This window comes from Macaca mulatta, chromosome 16 (assembly GCF_049350105.2).
Source record: "Macaca mulatta isolate MMU2019108-1 chromosome 16, T2T-MMU8v2.0, whole genome shotgun sequence".
Classification (NCBI taxonomy): Eukaryota; Metazoa; Chordata; class Mammalia; order Primates; family Cercopithecidae; genus Macaca; species Macaca mulatta.
The window spans coordinates 68,878,697-68,897,499 of NC_133421.1; the positions used below are offsets into that span (position 1 = coordinate 68,878,697).

The following is an 18,803-nucleotide window of genomic DNA, read 5'->3' on the forward strand; positions in this document are numbered from 1 at the left end:
ATTATCTATTTTCGATTTTATTAGGTCACCTTGAGATTCTCTCCTCTGAAAAGCATTTGCGGGCTTTAGTTATCAATAGGTCTCTATTGGTAATTTAAAAATCAATAAAGCTCATCATACACCTTGCAGCCTACTCATATTTTATAGTGCTTGCTAAAATATACATATATTTCTCAGGGATCAAAAGGCTAATATGAACTGCTTCAAACTTTGGTGAATCTGCATTATATCCTTAGAACACCTTGAGATTCTTCTGTATTGTGCTGCAGCTATACAGCAAGCGCATGATCACAAGGCTTTAACAGCCCCCAGATCCCTTACTGCTGCAAAACTTCTCATAAGCGTTCTATGTACTACCTTGTTAACAGTGCTGAGTTAAAATTGTTAAACTGCTTTATCTATTTATTTACCAGTCCTATCATCTCAGGGAATTCAAACTCTTTAAACTGCATTCTGAAACACACCTAGAGTGCTTTCCTATTGCTTTGAGTAGGATCTGCAGCCGGATAAAAACTTGAGTTCTGAGATTCATCCCCTGACCCAAATTGCAGTTGCCAGGATATGCGGTAGTAATGCAGAGGTTTTTTTTGAGACTCTACGGATGTATTTTACCTAGAAATAGCCAATCTCTACTAAATCCCTTTTAGTCGTCGAGATTTCCGCGGTAACAATTTCAACAGCAAGGTATTTTCAACAACGAAAAAACGAGTTATTCTAATTTGGCCTTTATTTTTTACTCAATAGAGCTTGCCATCGTAAGGGCATTTTACCATACCAACATTTGCAATTGAAAAAAGAAAAATCAAGCTTTTGGCACTAGTGACCCCACGCGTGGAAGGTCCATTATCATTACGCTTCTTACAAATCTTTCGAGATAGGATTTGAGGTTAGGCTCACATCGGATCATAGTCCAGTAACTTACTGTTTTCCAAGCCCAATTAACAGCCTAATAACAGCAGCAACACTTATGTCCCGGGAAATCTTAATGTATGACTAACCAATAAGGCGTCTGATAACGAATGCAACCTTTTCCCAGGTAAGGAAAAGGAAAAACAGACAATGAAAGCAACTGATTCATCACAGTGAAAAAAGAAAAGAGAAGGACCCCAAAAGGATCCGTGAGAGCAAAATCCCGGGGTTCGGAAGCCTTGGCCTCAGCAACACTCGCCCCCAAGTCCTCCCAGCCCAACCCAACCACCCCTCTGGTCCCCTGGGAGCCAGCCCTTTGCCGGCACAGGCCGGGCAGACCCGGAGGGCACAGCCCCCCACAGAGCTCCCAGGCCCGGTTCCCAAATCCGACGCCAAACAGGCGGAAGCCGCAAGCCCCGCGGCCTGAGTTTCAGGGGTAGAGAATGCGCGTGAGAGGAGATGCGGCCTCCCTCAAGCCGGGAGGCCTCTTGAGAAAGCAGAGACGGGAGAAGAGAGAGCCAATTCGCAAGTCGGAGCAAAACCTGGAAGGAAAGAGGGCTGGGAGCCGGAGATGAAGGACATTCTGGGCTAGACCAGCGCCTTCCCCGCATCCTCGGCGACGCCCGTGTTTACCTGAAAGTCTCGGTCCTCGTTGAAGCGGGAGAAGCGGTCCGCCATTTTGCCGCCTTCACTCCTCTCAGGACGACGCTCTCCGGTTCGCTCCTTCCCTCCTGCGACACCCGCCCCTCCCCGGTTCCCCGCCTCCTCCCACGCCCACCGGGCGCGCGCAGCCGAGGGAGGGAGCGAGAATGCGCGTCCTGACTGGAGCCCCGCAGCGCAGGCGCCTGCCAGCCCTGGAGGCTGACCCTTCCCTCCAGCCCCTGCTCCGCGCGCGACCCGGAGCGACCCCGGTGGCCGCGCGTGCGCACTCCCGCCCAAGAGCCGCGAAAGCTTCCGGAGGGAAAGGTCAGAAGGGGCACCGTGCGGACGAGTCTGGATGTTTTGCTGTGGCTCACTTCCGGGTATCTTTTCTCACTGTCGCTTCCCCGTGTGCGCAGAAGTCCATCGTCTTTACTAAATTTTTGGAAGCATAATGTTGGGCCTAAAGCGCGACTTTAGAGCCATACTACTTTGTTTCGAATCTCAGCTCACCCTGAGGATTCAACGGTGAACGAGACAGGAATGGTCTCTTATGGGGATTTCATTCCAGTGGAAGAAGTCACATAACTCGTAGAATAAATATTTTTAAATATCAATAAGTGCCACAAAAAAGTAAAACTGGCCGCAGTGCTGAGAGGGACAGTCTCTGAAGGGACCTTTGACCCGAGGCACAGCGAGGAGCCCACAGCATTGGGGCATAGGGAACATTAGACCCAAAGGCCCAAAGACTGCAAGGAGCTTGATATCTAGCCATCCTTTGAGAAAAGTATTTCTCAAGGGACCGAAGTTGATCCAAATCGACTAAAGCTCTCTGGGCTTCAGTTTCCTTTTTATACAATAAGGAAGCTGGATTCAGTAATCTCTGCTGCTCCTGTCTAGCGCTGACTGTGAGTTAAGATTCAGATTTTTCCATCCCTTTTGAGGACCTCACCCAGCGCTCCAGCACTCTTAGCCAAAATACATAAACACATAGAAGGGTGGTAGGACTTCCTCCTTTTGAAAAGAGTAGTTGACAGAAATCACACAATGGAAAAATGGCTCTTACCTTGCCCTGAAAGAGTCAAATGGAATGTAATTTTTTGAGGAAGGATATGTATTTTCTAGTTGTTACCCTTTGCCTCACCCATGCTTCAGCCTACACTTCCACCTAAGGGGAGGCAGGGCACACAGAATTCAAACATTGTGGGGTTTTTTTTTTTTTTTTTGAGACGGAGTCTTGCACTATTGCCAGAGTACAGTGGCGCCATCTTGGCTCACTGCAACCTCCGCCTCCCAGATTCAAGAGATTCTCCTGCCTCAGCCTCCATAGTAGCTGGAATTACAGGCGCCCGCCACCAAGCCCAGCTTTTTGTTTGTTTGTTTGTTTGTTTTTTGAGACGGAGTCTCACTCTGTCACCCAGGCTGCAGTGCAGTGGCGTGATCTCAGCTCACTGCAAGCTCCGCCTCCCGGGTTCACGCCATTCTCCTGCCTCAGCCTCCCGAGTAGCTGGGACCACAGGCGCCCGCCACCACACCCGGCTAAATTTTTGTATTTTTAGTAGAGACGGGGTTTCACCGTGTTAGCCAGGATGGTCTTGATCACCTGACCTCGGGATCCACCTGCCTCGGCCTCCCAAAGTGCTGGGATTACAGGCGAGAGCCACCACGCCGGGCCTTTTTTTTTTTTTTTTTTTTTTTTTAAATATATATTTTTAGTGGAGACCGGGTTTCGCCATGTTGGCCAGGCTGGTCTCGAACTCCTGACGTTGTGATCTGCCCACCTCAACCTCCCAAAGTGCTGCGATTGGCCGGGTGGGGTGGCTTACGCCTGTAATCCCAGCACATTGGGAGGCCGAGGCAGGCGGATCCTCAGGTCAGGAGATCAAGACCAGCCTGGCCAGCAATGGTGAAACCCCATCTCTACAAAAATACAAAAATTAGCCGGTCGTGGTGGCACGCACCTGTAATCCCAGCTATTTGGGAGGCCGAGGCAGGAGAATCTCTTGAACCCAGGAGGCAGAGGTTGCAGTGAGCCGAGATCGCACCACTGCACTCTAGCCTGGGTGACAGAGAGAGACTCCATCTCAAAAAAAACAAAAAAAAAAAAAAATAAAAACAAAAAAAAACAAAGCACAAAGTGCTGCGATTACAGGCGTGAGACACCACGCCTGGTTCAAACATTGTAAAGAGACTTTAGGGTAGCGTGAAAGATTGAATCACGGGGATACACACCACTCTGACCTCTTCTCCCTCTCAAAAGCCCACTGAAATGAGAGCAAAGGAGTAAGAAGTGCATAAAGTCACATAGACAAAGAGACCTGGAGAAGAGACAATGGGAGGCAACAGATGTCAACATTTTGGAGGCCAGAGAGCATAGATAAATGGAAATGACTTTAGTAGAGTGGAGAAAAAGAAGTCACGGAGTAGAAGACAGGAAAGAAGTTGATCAATGCTAAAGTACATCAGAAAGGCTCAGGAAGTGGAAGCCCCTGGTGACACTGATGACTCGATGTCTCTTTTCCCACCCAGGTAGCAAACTGGAGGTTTTCCCTCTGGAAAGGCTGAACCAGAGAGACTGGACTTTATAGGTGAGAAGGAGCAACCATGCTGAAAATGGGAGGATATGGTAAAGCCTCCGTTCTGGTCAGAGAGTCTGACTTCAACAAAAGAGCGTAGGAACACTCTCTAGAAAATTGACTAGCTTGGCTGGGCACGGTGGCTCAAGCCTGTAATCCCAGCACTTTAGGAGGCCGAGACGGGCGGATCACGAGGTCAGGAGATTGACACCATCCTGGCTAACACGGTGAAACCCCGTCTCTACTAAAAAATACAAAAAACTAGCCGGGCGAGGTGGCGGGCCCCTGTAGTCCCAGCTACTCGGGAGGCTGAGGCAGGAGAATGGTGTGAACCCGGGAGGCGGAGCTTGCAGTGAGCTGAGATCCTGCCACTGCACTCCAGCCTGGGCGACAGAGCAAGACTCCATCTCAAAAAAAAAAAAAAAGAAAAGAAAAGAAAATTGACTAGCTTAGGGAAGAAAAACCTTCCTGTACCAACAATGGGAGTGAGGGTAGGGAGGTGTCTTCCTACATAAAGATCATGTTCGTGTCCAAATACTCCACAGAGAAGTCCATCATTCAGGAAGCCCCATCCACATAGACCTTTCACTCAGCTTTTTAGTGCCTTGTTATGAACAGATAGCCAAAGATTATCAGACATTTGAAGGGAACCTGTAACAGGAAAGATAGAAACACCCCCAGCCTGGGCATCATAGTAAGACCCCATCTCTACAAAAGAATTTTAAAACTAGGCGTGGTGGCATGCACCTGTGGTCCCAGCTACTCGGGAGGCTGAGGCAAGAGGATTGCTTCAGCCAGCCCAGGAGTTGGAGGCTGCAGTGGGTTATGATGACAGCAACAGCCCCCCTCCCCAAAAATTTCAGAGGAACCAGAGATAATGAATAGAAGAAACCATCAAAAGAATTATCTATATCCACAGGGTACAAGGGAACACATCCCATCAAGGGGCATGGGATGCCAAAAAGAAAAAAGGATATTGAGTTTAAGAAAGAACTTTGGCCGGGCACAGTGGCTCACAAGTGGATTACAAGTCCTGTAATCCCAGCACTTTGGGAGGCTGAGGCTGAAGCAGGCAGATTGGCTGAGGTCTGGAGTTTGAGACCAGTCTGGCCAACGTGGTGAAACCTCGTCTTTACTAAAAATACAAAAAAATTAGCCGGGCGTGGTGGCATGTGCCTATAATCCCAGCTACTCGGGAGGCTGAGGCAGGGGAATTGGGTGACAGCAAGATTCCATCTCAAAAAAAAAGAAAAGAAAGAAAGAACTTTTGGGGCTGGGAGCAGTGGCTCATGCCTGTAATCCCAGCGCTTTGGGAGGCCAACGCAGGTCTATCACTTGAGGTCAGGAGTTGGAGACCAGCCTGGCCAACATGGTGAAACCTCATCTCTACTAAAAATACAAAAATTATCCAAGTGTGCTGGCAAGTACCTGTAATCGCAGCTACTTGGGAGGCTGAGGCAGGAGAATGATTTGAATCTGAGAGGCAGAGGTTGCAGTGAGCTGAGGTCACGTTACTGCACTCCAGCCTGGGTGACAAGAGCGACACTCCATCTGCCAAAAAAAAAAAAAAGAAAAAGAAAAATTAGCCAGACAGGGTGGCGCGCGTCTGTGGTCCCAGCTACTCGGGAAATCACACAGAAAACAGAGTAAAAAGACACCCTGGTCTAAACCACCTTTACTTTCTCCTGAATTATTGCAGTAGCTATTACGTGTTCTGCCTCTAGCCTGGCAGCATACATGCTACAAAGGAGCTCTGGTGATCTGTTAAGGGTCAGTCAGATCACATTTGTTCCCTGATTCAACACACAGTGACTTTCCACATCACTCACAATATAAAGTTCACCTCATACCACCCCACCTTTCAGAACTCATCTTTCTCTCTCTGTTTCCCTTCTCTCTGGACATACTGGCCCCTTGGCTGTACCTTGATCCCATCAAGCCTGTTCCTGCCTCAGCCTGCCCCATCTATGGGCTTATGTATTTGCTGTTCTTTCTGCTTATCATTCTTCTATGTCTCCTTGGCTTACCCCTTTGTCTTCTAGTCTTTATTCAAAAAGTACTTTGGTTTTTTTTTTTATGAAATGGAGTTTCACTCTGTTGCCCAGGCTGGAGTGCAGTGGCGCAATCTCGGCTCACTGCAACCTCCACCTCCTGGGTTCAAGCAGTTCTCTGCCTCAGCCTCCCGAGTAGCTGAGATTACAGGTGCCCACCACCACGCCTGGCTAACTTTTGTATTTTTAGTAGAGACAGGGTTTCACCATGTTGTCCAGGCTGGTCTCCAACTCCTGACCTCAAGTGATCCACCTGCCTCGGCCTCCCAAGGTGCTGGGATTACAGGTATAAGCCACCGTGCCTGGCAAAAAGTTATTTCTTTTTTTCTTTTTCTTTTGAGATGGAGTTTCACTCTTGTTGCCCAGGCTGGATTGCAGTGGTGTGATCTCGGCTCACTGCAACCTCCACCTCCCAGGTTCAAGCAATTCTCCTGCCTCAGCCTCGCAAGTAGCTGGAATTAAAGGTGAGCACCACTACGCCAGCCTAGTTTTTGTGCTTTTAGTGAAGATGGGGTTTCGCCATCTTGGCCAGGCTGGTCTCGAACTCCTGAGCTAAGATGATCCACCCTCCTCGGCCTCCCAAAGTGCTGGGATTACAGGCATGAGCCACCTTGCTCAGCCCAAAAGTACTTACCACTTTCTAGTATGTAATATAAACTCTATGAGGTCAGAGATTTTTCTTAGTTTTGTTTTTCTATCTCCCCAGCACCTAGACTAATGACTGGCACATAGTAGGCACTAAATATTCACTGAATGGATGAGGTGGAAAATGGGAAAGAATGAATAAGAAAATGTCAGCATCGGCCGGGCACGGTGGCTCACGCCTATAATCCCAGGACTTTCAGAGGCCAAGGCGGGCGGATCACAATGTCAGGAGATCAAGACCGTCCTGGCTAACAAGGTGAAACCCCGTCTCTACTAAAAATATGAGGGGGGGGGGGAAGGGGGGAGGGATGGCATTGGGAGTTATACCTGATGTAAGTGATGAGTTGATGGGTGCTGACGAGTTGATGGGTGCAGCACACCAACATGGCACAAGTATACATATGTAACAAACCTGCACGTTGTGCACATGTACCCTAGAACTTAAAGTATAATAAAAAAAAAACAACGAAAAAATTAGCCGGGCATAGTGGCAGGCGTCTGTAGTCCCAGCTACTCCGGAGGCTGAGGCAGGAGAATGGCATGATTCCGGGAGGCGGAGCTTGCAGTGAGCCGAGATGGCGCCACTGCGCTCCAGCCTGGGCAACAGAGCAAGACTCCGTCTCAAAAAAAAAGAAAAAAAAAAAGAACGTGTCAGCATCAATTCAATATCTGAATAGTAGGATTTACAGAAATAACAAGGGAAAATGGAAGAAAAGCATATTAAAAAGCTGGGCATGGTGGCCGGGCGCCTGGAATCCCAGCACTTTGGGAGGCCAAGGCAGGTGGATCACCTGAGGTCAGGAGTTGGAGACCAGCCTGGCCAACATAGTGAAACCTTGTCTCTACTAAAAATACAAAAATTAGCTGGGCGTGGTGGTGGATGCCTGTAATCCCAGCTACTAGGGGGGCTGGGACAGGAGGATTGCTTGAACCTGGGAGGCAGAGGTTGCCATGAGCAGAGATTGTGCCATTGCACTCCAACCTGAGCAACAGAGCGAGACTCCATCTGAAAATAAATTAATAAATAAAATAAAATAAAAAACTGGGCATGGTGGAGCATGCCTGTATCCCAGCTACTGGGGAGACTGAAGGAGGAGGATAGCTTAAGCCCAGGAGTTTGAGACTGTAGTGTGTGATGATCATGACTGTGAATAGCCACTGCACTCCAGTCTGGGCAACATAGTGAGACCCTATCCCTTAAAAACAAACAAACAAAAAAGGAATTGAAAACAATTTTTTAAAAAGTATATTAAATAATGTGTGAACATCTTCTAGTACTAAGGGCCTGAGTTCTAAATTGAGAGATCTCAAAACAATGGATGAAAAAGAATTTGCTACCAGGCACAGCATTGTGAAATTTCAGGGCACGTGGGACAAAGAGAACCTCCTAAAGGCTTCCAGAGAGGAAAAGTAGGTCACATATGAAGGATTGGGAATAGGAATGATGTTGGGTTTCTCCAGAGAAAAGACTGGGCAGTAATACACCAAACTAGAAATCTATACCCAGCCAAACCATTAATCAACTATGAGAGGGAAAAATGACATTTTTTTTAACCTGCAAGCCCTCAAGGAAATTTTCTCTGGAAGCCACTGCAGGATGTTTTAGAGCAAAACAATTACAGAAACATATATTCAGTGTTATGGTTGAAGTGCTACAGAAGACACAAAGATGAAGAGGAAAAGATTTATTCTAGGGTTTATAAACCAAGACATTGCCATCAGGTAAACCTGGATTTTAAACTCAACATCTGTCACAAAAAGCACCTGTCAGCTAGGCACAGTGGCTCACACCTCTAATCCCAGCACTTCGGGAGACTGAGGCCAGAGGATCACTTGAGCACAGGAGTTCGAAGTTGCAGTGAGCTATGATCCCACCATAGCACTCCCCCAGCCTGGGAGACAGAACAAGACCCTGTCTCTAAAGAAAAAAGAAAATCAAGACCAACGTGGGCAACATAGTAAGACCCTGTCTCTACAAAAAAATAAAATAAATTAGCCGGGTGTGGTGGCATGCACCTGTAGTCCCAGCTGCTTGAGAGGCTGAAGTGGGAGGATAATTTGAGCCTGGGAGGTTGAGGCTAGGAGAACGACTAGATTCAGTTGAAACATTTTACAAGAATACTAATTAGGTGGTGCTGTATTCTTCTCAGAGCACAACATGAGGAGGCACATGGTATCAACTGTCCTCATTATTAGTGATGTCGAGTTTCATTTATTGGTTACTGTCTTGTCAGCCAGACTGCTCCCTTGTAAAAGATGATACTTTGAGACCATGTGAATATCTTATTTTTCAACAGTTTTTGTGGAGTTTTGATTGTTTTATTTATTTACTGTTTTTGAGATGGAGTCTCACTCTGTCTCCCAGGCTAGAGTGCAGTGGTGTGATCTCGGCTCGCTGCAACCTCCACTTCTCAGGTTCAAGCGATTCTCCTGCCTCAGCCTCCCGAGTAGGTGGGACTACAGGCATGCATCACCATGCCCAGCTAATTTTTTGGTATTTTTAGTAGAGACAGTGTTTCACCATGTTGGTCAGGCTGCTCTTGAACTCCCAGTCTCAAATGATCTGCCTTTCTTGGCCTCCCAAAATGCTGGGATTACAGTCGTGAGCCACTGTACCCCGTCAATTACTTGTTTTAAAGACAGGGTTTCACTCTGTTGCCCAGGCTAGAGTGCAGTGGCACCATCATAATTCACTGTAGCCTTGAACTCCTGGTCTCAGGCAATCCTCCCACTTCAGCCTCCCAAGTAACTAGGATTATAGGTGCCTGCCACCATGCAAAGCCAATTTTTATTTATTTATTTATTTATTTATTTATTTATTTATTTATTTTTCTATTCACAAAGAAAAAGCTCCAGTCCATCTTTTAATTTTTTTGAAAAATTCCTGACATTACAGAACTAAACTGAAATGTATTAATATTCCACTCTTACATTTCCATGACAAACAGAAAAATTCATGAGCCAAAAAAACAAAACAAAAAACCAACAACAAAAAAAAGAAAAAACAGGAAGAAGCTTATAAAACTAAATATGGATCTCAGCATCAACAGCTGAACAGAGAAAGGAATTAAAATGCTTTAATTAAAAATTCACAAGTGGATGATAAAATATGTAGAAACTGAAAATTTACAAACTATTTAAAACCTGGAATCGCTGACTGTTCAGAAACTACACAGATGGATCATGGGTGGTGGTGAACAGCAGAAAGGGATTATGGATGAATCTGCATTGTTCTAGCTGCTCCCCATGCCACCCGTCTCCGAGGAAAGCCTGACATTGATTAGATATTGAGCCAGGCTAATGCTGGCAGCAGATCCAGTGACAGTAACCTGCCTATCCTTCCCCTGGGTTCGCAATTTTGATCTGCGCCCCAGACATCTGACGAATCTCATTGATTTTGGCACCTTGACGCCCAATTATGCAGCCAATCAAATCGTTTGGAATGGTGAGTTCATGAGAAGTAGTCTGCGCAGATGCCTCCAAACCTGCACTGAATCCGGTGTTGCCATGCGTCATGGGAAAATGAGACAATGAGACTGTTGCATTGCCAACTGGTGCAGCTTGGTCAAATCTGGCTGTGGAATGGCATACTGTCCTTGAATGCTATAGGCCTCTAGAGGTGGTCCCTCCAGGTCAGGGTTGACACACATGGACGGGGTGGTGTGAGGAAAGCTCGCACTGTTGCTGCCTGTGCTGTACCTGTCCTGACCACCTGCAAAGATGACCGGAGAGCTGGACAGCTTGGGCCGGTACAGGATGGTCACACCCTTTGGTGGGGACTCCAACATGACCACGCAGATCTGTTTGACACACTCAATGATGGATTGCGGAATGCCAGCAATAGTGATGGCCTGCTCAGTTCAGTTAGGTAGCATATCCCCTGCCACCTGGACCTGAGCCCCTGTACTCTCTCATATTTCCTTGATCTTGCAACCACCTTTTCCAATGAGAGAGGCTCACTGACTAGCAGGGACCATCAGCCTCAGGTGACCGGGGGTCTACTGGCAGCTGTACTATTGGTCATAGAGCTGCTTATGTCCTCTTCCAGTTTGTCAATGATCATAGCAAAGGCTTTGAAGATGGCATTAGTGGGTCCAGCCAAAGTGATAATTCTCTCAGGACAATTCCCTTCTGAGATGTTGATACGTGCACCCCTCTCCTCGCGCATCTTCTTAACTGATTCTCCTTTCTTTCCAATGATACTGCCAACTTCCTTTCCATGCATAAGTAGCCGGATGGTGAGAGTGACATTTAATCCATCTTCAATCACACCGGTGTCCATGTCGAGCAGTGTTCTGGGGTGCTGGACTTTGAGTGGTCAAGTCTTTGGTCACTGGTAGGGGGTGAAAGCCAAAAACTGCAGGCGCAAGGCGACTGAGGGGAAAAGGGGAGCGGGCGGGAAGGGGAAGGGCAGGAGGCCGGGGGTGGAACAATGGGGCGGCGGGAAGGCGAGGGGGGCCCCTCGGACGGGCAGAGGAGGGAGTAGGGGGTGGAGGAAGAGGAGGAGGAGGAAGAGGGAAAGAGACCCCGGGGTTGGTGGAGGGCGGAGGGGGTGAGGGCGCAGGCTGCGGCTGCTCCGGCTGCTGCCTTTGCTGGTCTGGCCTTTTATTTTTATTTTTTGTAGAGACAGGGTCTCACTATGTTGCCTGGGCTGGTCTCAAACTCCTAGATTCAAGTGATCCTCCTGCCTTGAACTCCCAATGTGCTGGAATTACAAAAGTTTTATTATCCACTGATAGTCCTTGCCTGAATTGTTGTTACAAACAGTGGTTACAAAATCATGATTCTTTAATTCTATTATTTCTTCTACAATTATTAGTAGGAATGCTATAAAGAAGAACTTTCTCTCCTTGCCACCTACCATTTTAGAATATCACTGTGGATTCATAGATTTTTTTTCCTGATTTATAATCCATTTTTGTTGTTGTTGTTGTTTTGCTTTGTTTGATGTAGTCTCACTCTGTCACCCAGGCTGGAGTGCAGTGGCGCGACCTCGGCTCACTGAAACCTCTGCCACAGGCCGGGCGCGGTGGCTCACGCCTGTAATCCCAGCACTTTGGGAGGCCGAGGTGGGCGGATCACAAGGTCAGGAGATCGAGACCACGGTGAAACCCCGTCTCTACTAAAAATACAAAAAATTAGCCGGGCGCGGTGGCAGGCGCCTGTAGTCCCAGCTACTCAGGAGGCTGAGGCAGGAGAATGGCGTAAACCCAGGAGGCGGAGCTTGCAGTGAGCCGAGATCGCGCCACTGCACTCCAGCCTGGGCGACAGAGCGAGACTCCGTCTCAAAAAAAAAAAAAAAAAAAGAAACCTCTGCCTCACTGAAACCTCCACCTCCTGGGTTCTAGTGATTCTCCTGCCTCAGCCTCCCGAGTAGCTGGGATTACAGGCATACACCACCATGCCCGGCTAATTTTTGTGTTTTTAGTAGAGACAGGGTTTTCCCAGGCTGGCCAGGCTGGCCCAGAACTCCTAAACTCAAATGATCCACCCACCTCGGCTTCCCAAAGTACTGGGATTACAGGCGTGAGCCCCTGCGCCCAGCCAGGAGCATTTTTCAAAGGAAAAAAAAAATTCACCACTGGCCATACAGGACACCCTGTGGTAGGTAGCCAATATGCTGGACCGGTGTCTTGGAGTACATTCTTTAGCACATTCCTTCCTTTATTCATCAAATATTTATCATGTGCCTAGTCCAAATCAGCCCTACTCTAGATGCTAAAGACACCAGAGGTGAGCCTGGCGGGAAAGGTTCTTGTTCTCATGGAGTTTGTGTTCTGACTGGGGGAGCAGGTAAGGAGACAGACAATATATGAGTAAATAAATGAGATCATTTCAAGCAGGGCGAGGTGCTAAGAAGACAGTGTGGGGTGATGTGACACAGAGGAACTGTATGAGGCTGCTTTAAATTAAGCAACGGTCAGGCGAGACCTCTGGACCAGGTGACATTTGAACCAAGAGCTCGATGTTATAAACTGGGGCATAGTGCTCCAGACAGAGGCACAGCCCAGGCCAGGCGAGAGGCAGGGCCACTTGTACAGGCTCCACACTCAGAAGAGCCCCTCGCTTAGTTTCATGCTCTGCCACAGACATCTAGAAATTCTTAGGTTTTTTTGTTTGTTTGTTTGTTTTGAGACAGAGTCTCGCTCTGTTGCTCAGGGTGGAGTACAGTGGTGTGATCTTGGCTCATTGTAACCTCTACCTCCTGGGTTCAAGCAATTCTCCCACCTCAGCCTCCCAAGTAGCTGGGACTACAGGCACACACTGCCACATCCGGCTAATTTTCGTATTTTTAGTAGAGATGGAGTTTCACCATGTTGGCCAACCTGGTCTCAAACTCCTAACCTCAAGTGATCCACCTACCTCGGCATCCCAGTGCTGGGATTACAGGTGTGAGCCCCTGCACCCGCCATAATTCTTAATAATTTTTGATGGAGGGTCCCACAACTTCTTTTTCACTGGGCCCCACATATTATGTTGCCAGTCCTGGTTAGAGGCACAGCAAGAAGGGGCAGGGGGAGAATATCTTGAGGTGAAGTGGAAAGGGAGGCAGGGGCCAGCTCACTGAGGAGGGCCTTGAAGTAACCATAAGGAGTTAGAGCTAGCCAGGCCCAGTGGCTCACACCTGTAATCCCAGCACTTTTGGAGGCTGAGGCGGGCGGATCACTTGAGGTTAGGAGTTCAAGACCAGCCTGGCCAACATGGTGAAACTTTATCTCTACTAAAAATAAAAAAAAAATTAGCTTGGTGTGGTGGCGCGTGCCTGTAATCCCAACTACTTGGGAGGCTGAGGCAGGAAAATCACTTGAACCCAGGAGGTAGAGGTTGTAGTGAGCCAAGATCGTGCCACTGTACGCCAGTCTGGATGACAGAGCAAGACTCCATCTCAAAAAAAAAAAAAAAAAAAAAAAAGAGTTAGAGCTTTGACAGATTTATAGAAAAGAAGCAATTTGATCTTATTTACATTTTCAAGAGACTCACCACTGCCTGTGTGTGGAGTATGGAGTGTAAGGAGGCAAGAATGGAAGTGGGGAGACCAGAGAAGATTCTGTTACAGTAATTTCCATGAGACATGATGGAAGGTGGCAACATAAATAGAAGGGAAGTTTAAGGTATATTTTGCAGACAACTTGGCAAGAAGATAATGGATTAGATGTTGAGAATGAGGAAAAGGGTAGAATTAAGAATGACTTCCAGGTTCCAGGTGTGAGGAACCAGGCTGGATTTGGGGTCATTTACTGAGATTGGTAAGGTTGAGTGGGTGGTGGACAAATTTGATAGGGTTTCAGGAATTGCATTTTGGCCAGGCATGGTGGCTCACACCTTTAATCCCAGCACTTTGGGATGCTGAGGCAAGGATCACCTGAGGCCAGGAGTTCAAGACCAGCCTGGGCAAAATGTTGAGAACCTCCTCTCTACAAGAAAATTTAAAAAATTAGCTGGGTATGGTGGCTCACGACTGTAATCCCAGCACTTTGGGAGAGCAAGGCAGGAGAGTTGCTTTTTGTGGAGACTCTGACTCTACATCTAGCTCACTCCTGCCCTGAATTCCTGTGCTCAAGTGATCCTCCTGCCTCAGCCTCTCTAGTAACTGGGACTACAATTGTGTGCCAACATGCTTGGCTAATTTTTTTTTTTGAGACAGGATCTCACTGTCTCAAAAATTGTCTCAAGCAATGTGATCTAGAGCAGGGCTGATTCAGACTAGGCACATGATAAATATTTGACGAGTAAAAGAAGGAATGTGCTAAAGAACATCCTCTAAGACAGTTTAGCAGACTGGCTCCCCACCACGGGGGGTCCTGCCTAGCCAGTGGTGAATTTTTTTGTCCTTTAAAAATTAGATGGATAAGGTGGCATGCACCCCATTGGTTTCAGCTACTCAGGAGGCTGAAGTAGGAGAATCACTTCAGACCAGGAGGTCGAGGCTGCAGTGAACCACGTTCAAGCCATTGCCCTCCAGCCTGGGTAACAATGAGATCCTGTCTCAAAAAAAAATTAGGCTGGGCGCGGTGGCTCACGCCTGTAATCCCAGAATTTTGGGATGACGAAGCAGGCAGATCATGAGGTCAGGAGATCGAGACCAGCCTGGCTAACACAGTGAAACCTCGTCTCTACTAAAAATATAAAAATTTACCTGGATGTGGTGGCACATGCCTGTAGTCCCAGCTACTCGGGAGGCTGAGGCAGGAGAATCGCTTGAACCTGGGAGGTGGAGGTTGCAGTGAGCCGAGATCACGCCACTGCACTCCAGCCTGGGCGACAGAGCGAGACTCTGTCTCAAAAAAAAAAAAAAAAGAGTCTGTAAGGGGTTCAGTGTGGACTGAGGTCTGACTCTCCTTAACAGGGGAAGACTAATAAGAGGTGATGAAGGTCTGAACTAGATTTTTCACTATTTTATTCTTTTAAAACAATTTTTCTACATATCAGCACAAACAATTTTACCTAAACACATTAAGCGTTATTCTATCTTCCAAACTTTTTATTTAAAAAAATTTTTTTTTTTTTGAGCCGGAGTCTTGCTCTGTCACCCAGGCTGGAGTGCAGTGGCGTGATCTTGGCTCACTGCAAGCTCCGCCTCCCGGGTTCACGCCATTCTCCTGCCTCAGCCTCCCCAGTAGCTGGGACTACAGGCACCTGCCACTGCGCCCGGCTAATAGTCTGTGTTTTTAGTAGAGATGGAGTTTCACCATGGTCTCGATCTCCTGACCTTGTGATCCGCCCGCCTTGGCCTCCCAAAGTGCTGGGATTACAGGCATGAGCCACCGCGCCCGGCCTCTTCCAAACTTTTTAAAGCAGTGTTTTGTTCGTTTGTTTTTTTTTTTGTTTTTTTTTTTTTTTTTTTTTTGAGACAGAGTCTCGCTCTGTCGCCCGGGCTGGAGTGCAGTGGCCGGATCTCAGCTCACTGCAAGCTCCGCCTCCCGGGTTCACGCCATTCTCCTGCCTCAGCCTCCCGAGTAGCTGGGACTACAGGCGCCCACCACCGCGCCCGGCTAATTTTTTGTATTTTTTAGTAGAGACGGGGTTTCACCGTGTTAACCAGGATGGTCTCGATCTCCTGACCTCGTGATCCGCCCGTCTCGGCCTCCCAAAGTGCTGGGATTACAGGCTTGAGCCACCGCGCCCGGCCGTTCGTTTGTTTTAAAGACAGGGTCTTCCTCTGTCACCCAGGCTGGAGTGCAGTGACACGATCATGGCTCACTGCAGTTTCAAACTCCTGGGCTCAAGTGATCCTCCCACCTCAGCCTCCTGAGTAGCTGGGACTACAAGCACATGACACCATGCTCGGCTAAGTTTTTTATTTTTATTTTTTGTAGAGACAGGGTTTCACCATGTTGCCCAGGCTTGTTTCAAACTCCTGGGCTCAAGTAGTCTGCCCACCTTGGCCTTCCAAAATGCTAGGATTACAGGCATGAGCCACCACACCAAACCTAGTCGTCTTCTCTTCTTCTTCTTCTTCTTCTTTTTTTTTGAGACAGAGTCTCTCTCTGTCACCAGGCTGGAGTGCAGTGGCATAATCTTGGCTCACTGCAACCTCTGACTCCCAGGTTCAAGCGATTCTCCTGCCTCAGCCTCCTGAGTAGCTGGGACTACAGGCATGCGCCACCACGCCCAGCTAATTCTTGTATTTTCAGTAGAGACGGGCTTTCACCATGTTGGCCAGGATGGTCTCAATCTCTTGACCTCGTGATCCACCCGCCTCAGCCTCCCAAAGTGCTAGGATTACAGAAATGAGCCGCTGCGCCTGGCCTAATCTTGTTTTTAAACTTTTTTTCCTCTCCTTCTCTCCTAACCAGGTAACCCACATCCACTACCCAGTTTGTATTCATTCATTTTTTTAATGCTCATATAATCATATATATACACACATATGTATGTACATGAAATATAGGGGATTTGTTGTTAGTTTTCAAAAAACAGGATCACATTATTCACACTTTTTGCTTCTTGCTTTTCTTTCTCAACAATACCTCCTAAATATTCCTCCAAGACAATTGATACAGCTCTACAGCTCCCTTCTTTTTTGTTTTGTTTTGTTTTTTTGTTTTTGAGACGGAGTCTCACTCTGTGGCCCAGGCCGGAATGCAGTGGTGCGATCTCAGCTCACTGCAACCTCCACCTCCTGGGTTCAAGCAATTCTCCTGCCTCAGCCTCCCGAGTAGCTGGGACTACAGGTGCATGCCACCACGCCCAGCTAATTTTTGTATTTTTAGTAGAGACAGGGTTTCACCATATTGGCTAGGCTGGTCTCAAACTCCTGACCTCAGGTGATCTGCCTGCCTCAGCCTCCCAAAGTGCTGGGATTACAGGCGTGAGCCACTGTGCCTGGCCCTCAGTTCCCTTTTTAAAGACTGCATAATATTTCACTGAATGGCTGTTAACCATTTATTCAACCATTTGCTGATGGGCATTTACTGTTTTCAGTGTTCTGCAACTAACTAATCCTACACTGAGCATCCTTATACTGCACACCTATCCCTGTGGATGGGTGGTTTTATTTCCATGGGATAGATTTCAAAGAGTAAGATTGCTCAGTTGAACAGTAGATGTGTGTGTGTGTGTGTGTTTCTTTGCTGCTGCTGTTGTTGTTGTTTGAGATGGAGTCTCTGTCGCTCAGGCTGTAGTGCAGTGACGCAATCTCAGCTCACTGCAACCTCCGCCTTCTGGGTTGAAGTGATTCCCCTGCCTCAGCCTCCCGAGTAGCTGCGATTACAGGCACATGCCCCCACGCCTGGCTAATTTTTTGTATTTTTAGTAGACAGGGGATTTCACTGTGTTAGCCAGGATGGTCTGGATCTCCTGACCTCATGCTCTGCCTGCCTTGGCTTCCCAAAGTGCTGGGATTACAGGCATGAGCCACAGCTCCCGGCCTGAGTCTTTTTTAATAATTGTTTTTCCGTGAGTCCTCTATCCATGACTTCACCATTGTTCTGTGAAGTGTTTGTCTTTTTCTTGTTAACTTGTAAGATCTTTCTGTATAGTACAGCTGTTAACCCTTGTCTTGCCACCTGCATTACAACTTTTTTCTAAATCTGCTATTTTCCTTTTTAAAAGAACATTTTCCTAATGCCTGTATTTATGTTCTGTTTTTCCGCCCCCAAAATGTTTTAACTTTTATACAGTGAAATATTTATATCCCCTTTTTTTTTTTCCTGTTGTAGCTTCTGGATTTTCAATCTTGGTTAATATTTTCCCACTCTTGTATGTTGTACATGCAAGCTTCTAGATTTTCATTAGATTTTATGCATTTAGTTTTTACATTTAAATTTTTGATCCATCTGGAGTTTATTTTTGCATATGGTATAAGTAAAGCTCTACTTTTATTTTCTTCCTTTTGGAAATCCAGCTTTGGGAAAATCATTTTTATTCTTTTGCCACTTAACTGAACAAACCCCTGCGTTATATATTAGAATTTCAGCCAGGCCAGGTGGCTCAAGCCTGTAATCCCAGCTCTTTGGGAGGCCGAGGAGGGTGGATCACTTGAGTCCAGGAGTTTGAGACCAGCCTGGGCAACATAGTGAACCCTGTCTCTACAAAAAAAATACAAAAATATTAGCTGAGGGTGGTGGTACAGCACCTGTAGTCCCAGCTACGAGGGAGCCTGAGGTGGAAGGATCACCTGAGGCTGGGGCTGCAGAGAGCAGAGGTCGCACCATGGTAAGGCAAGTCTGTCCTCTTTCTTTTTTTTTAATACCTTAATTGACACTCATTGTCATATGTTAAAACATTTTTTTTTTTTTTTTTTTTTTGAGGCGGAGTCTGGCACTCTTGCCCATACTGGAGTGCAGTGGCCCGATCTCGGCTCACTGCAAGCTCCGCCTCCTGGGTTCACGCCATTCTCCTGCCTCAGCCTCCCGAGTAGCTGGGACTACAGGCGCCCGCCACCTCGCCCGGCTAGTTTTTTTGTATTTTTTAGTAGAGACGGGGTTTCACCGTGTTAGCCAGGATGGTCTCGATCTCCTGACCTCGTGATCCGCCCGTC

The 18,803-nt window shown here is 47.3% G+C and overlaps 1 protein-coding gene and 1 pseudogene across 33 annotated transcripts in view; both read right to left on the reverse strand.

Annotated features, from left to right (window-relative positions):
* GPATCH8 (G-patch domain containing 8) overlaps nucleotides 1-1,613 on the reverse strand; it is a 107,386-nt gene extending 105,773 nt beyond the window's left edge. For all 33 annotated transcript variants that reach the window (XM_077971912.1, XM_028836591.2, XM_077971928.1 and 30 more), the window contains exon 1: nucleotides 1,543-1,613. In XM_077971912.1, the coding sequence (XP_077828038.1) occupies nucleotides 1,543-1,587 (45 nt within the window). In that variant the 5' untranslated portion in view covers nucleotides 1,588-1,613. The remainder of the gene's footprint in view (nucleotides 1-1,542) is intronic.
* An 8,058-nt stretch (nucleotides 1,614-9,671) lies between these two features.
* On the reverse strand, nucleotides 9,672-11,229 carry LOC715131 (poly(rC)-binding protein 2 pseudogene; annotated as a pseudogene).
* Nucleotides 11,230-18,803: the final 7,574 nt, after the last annotated feature.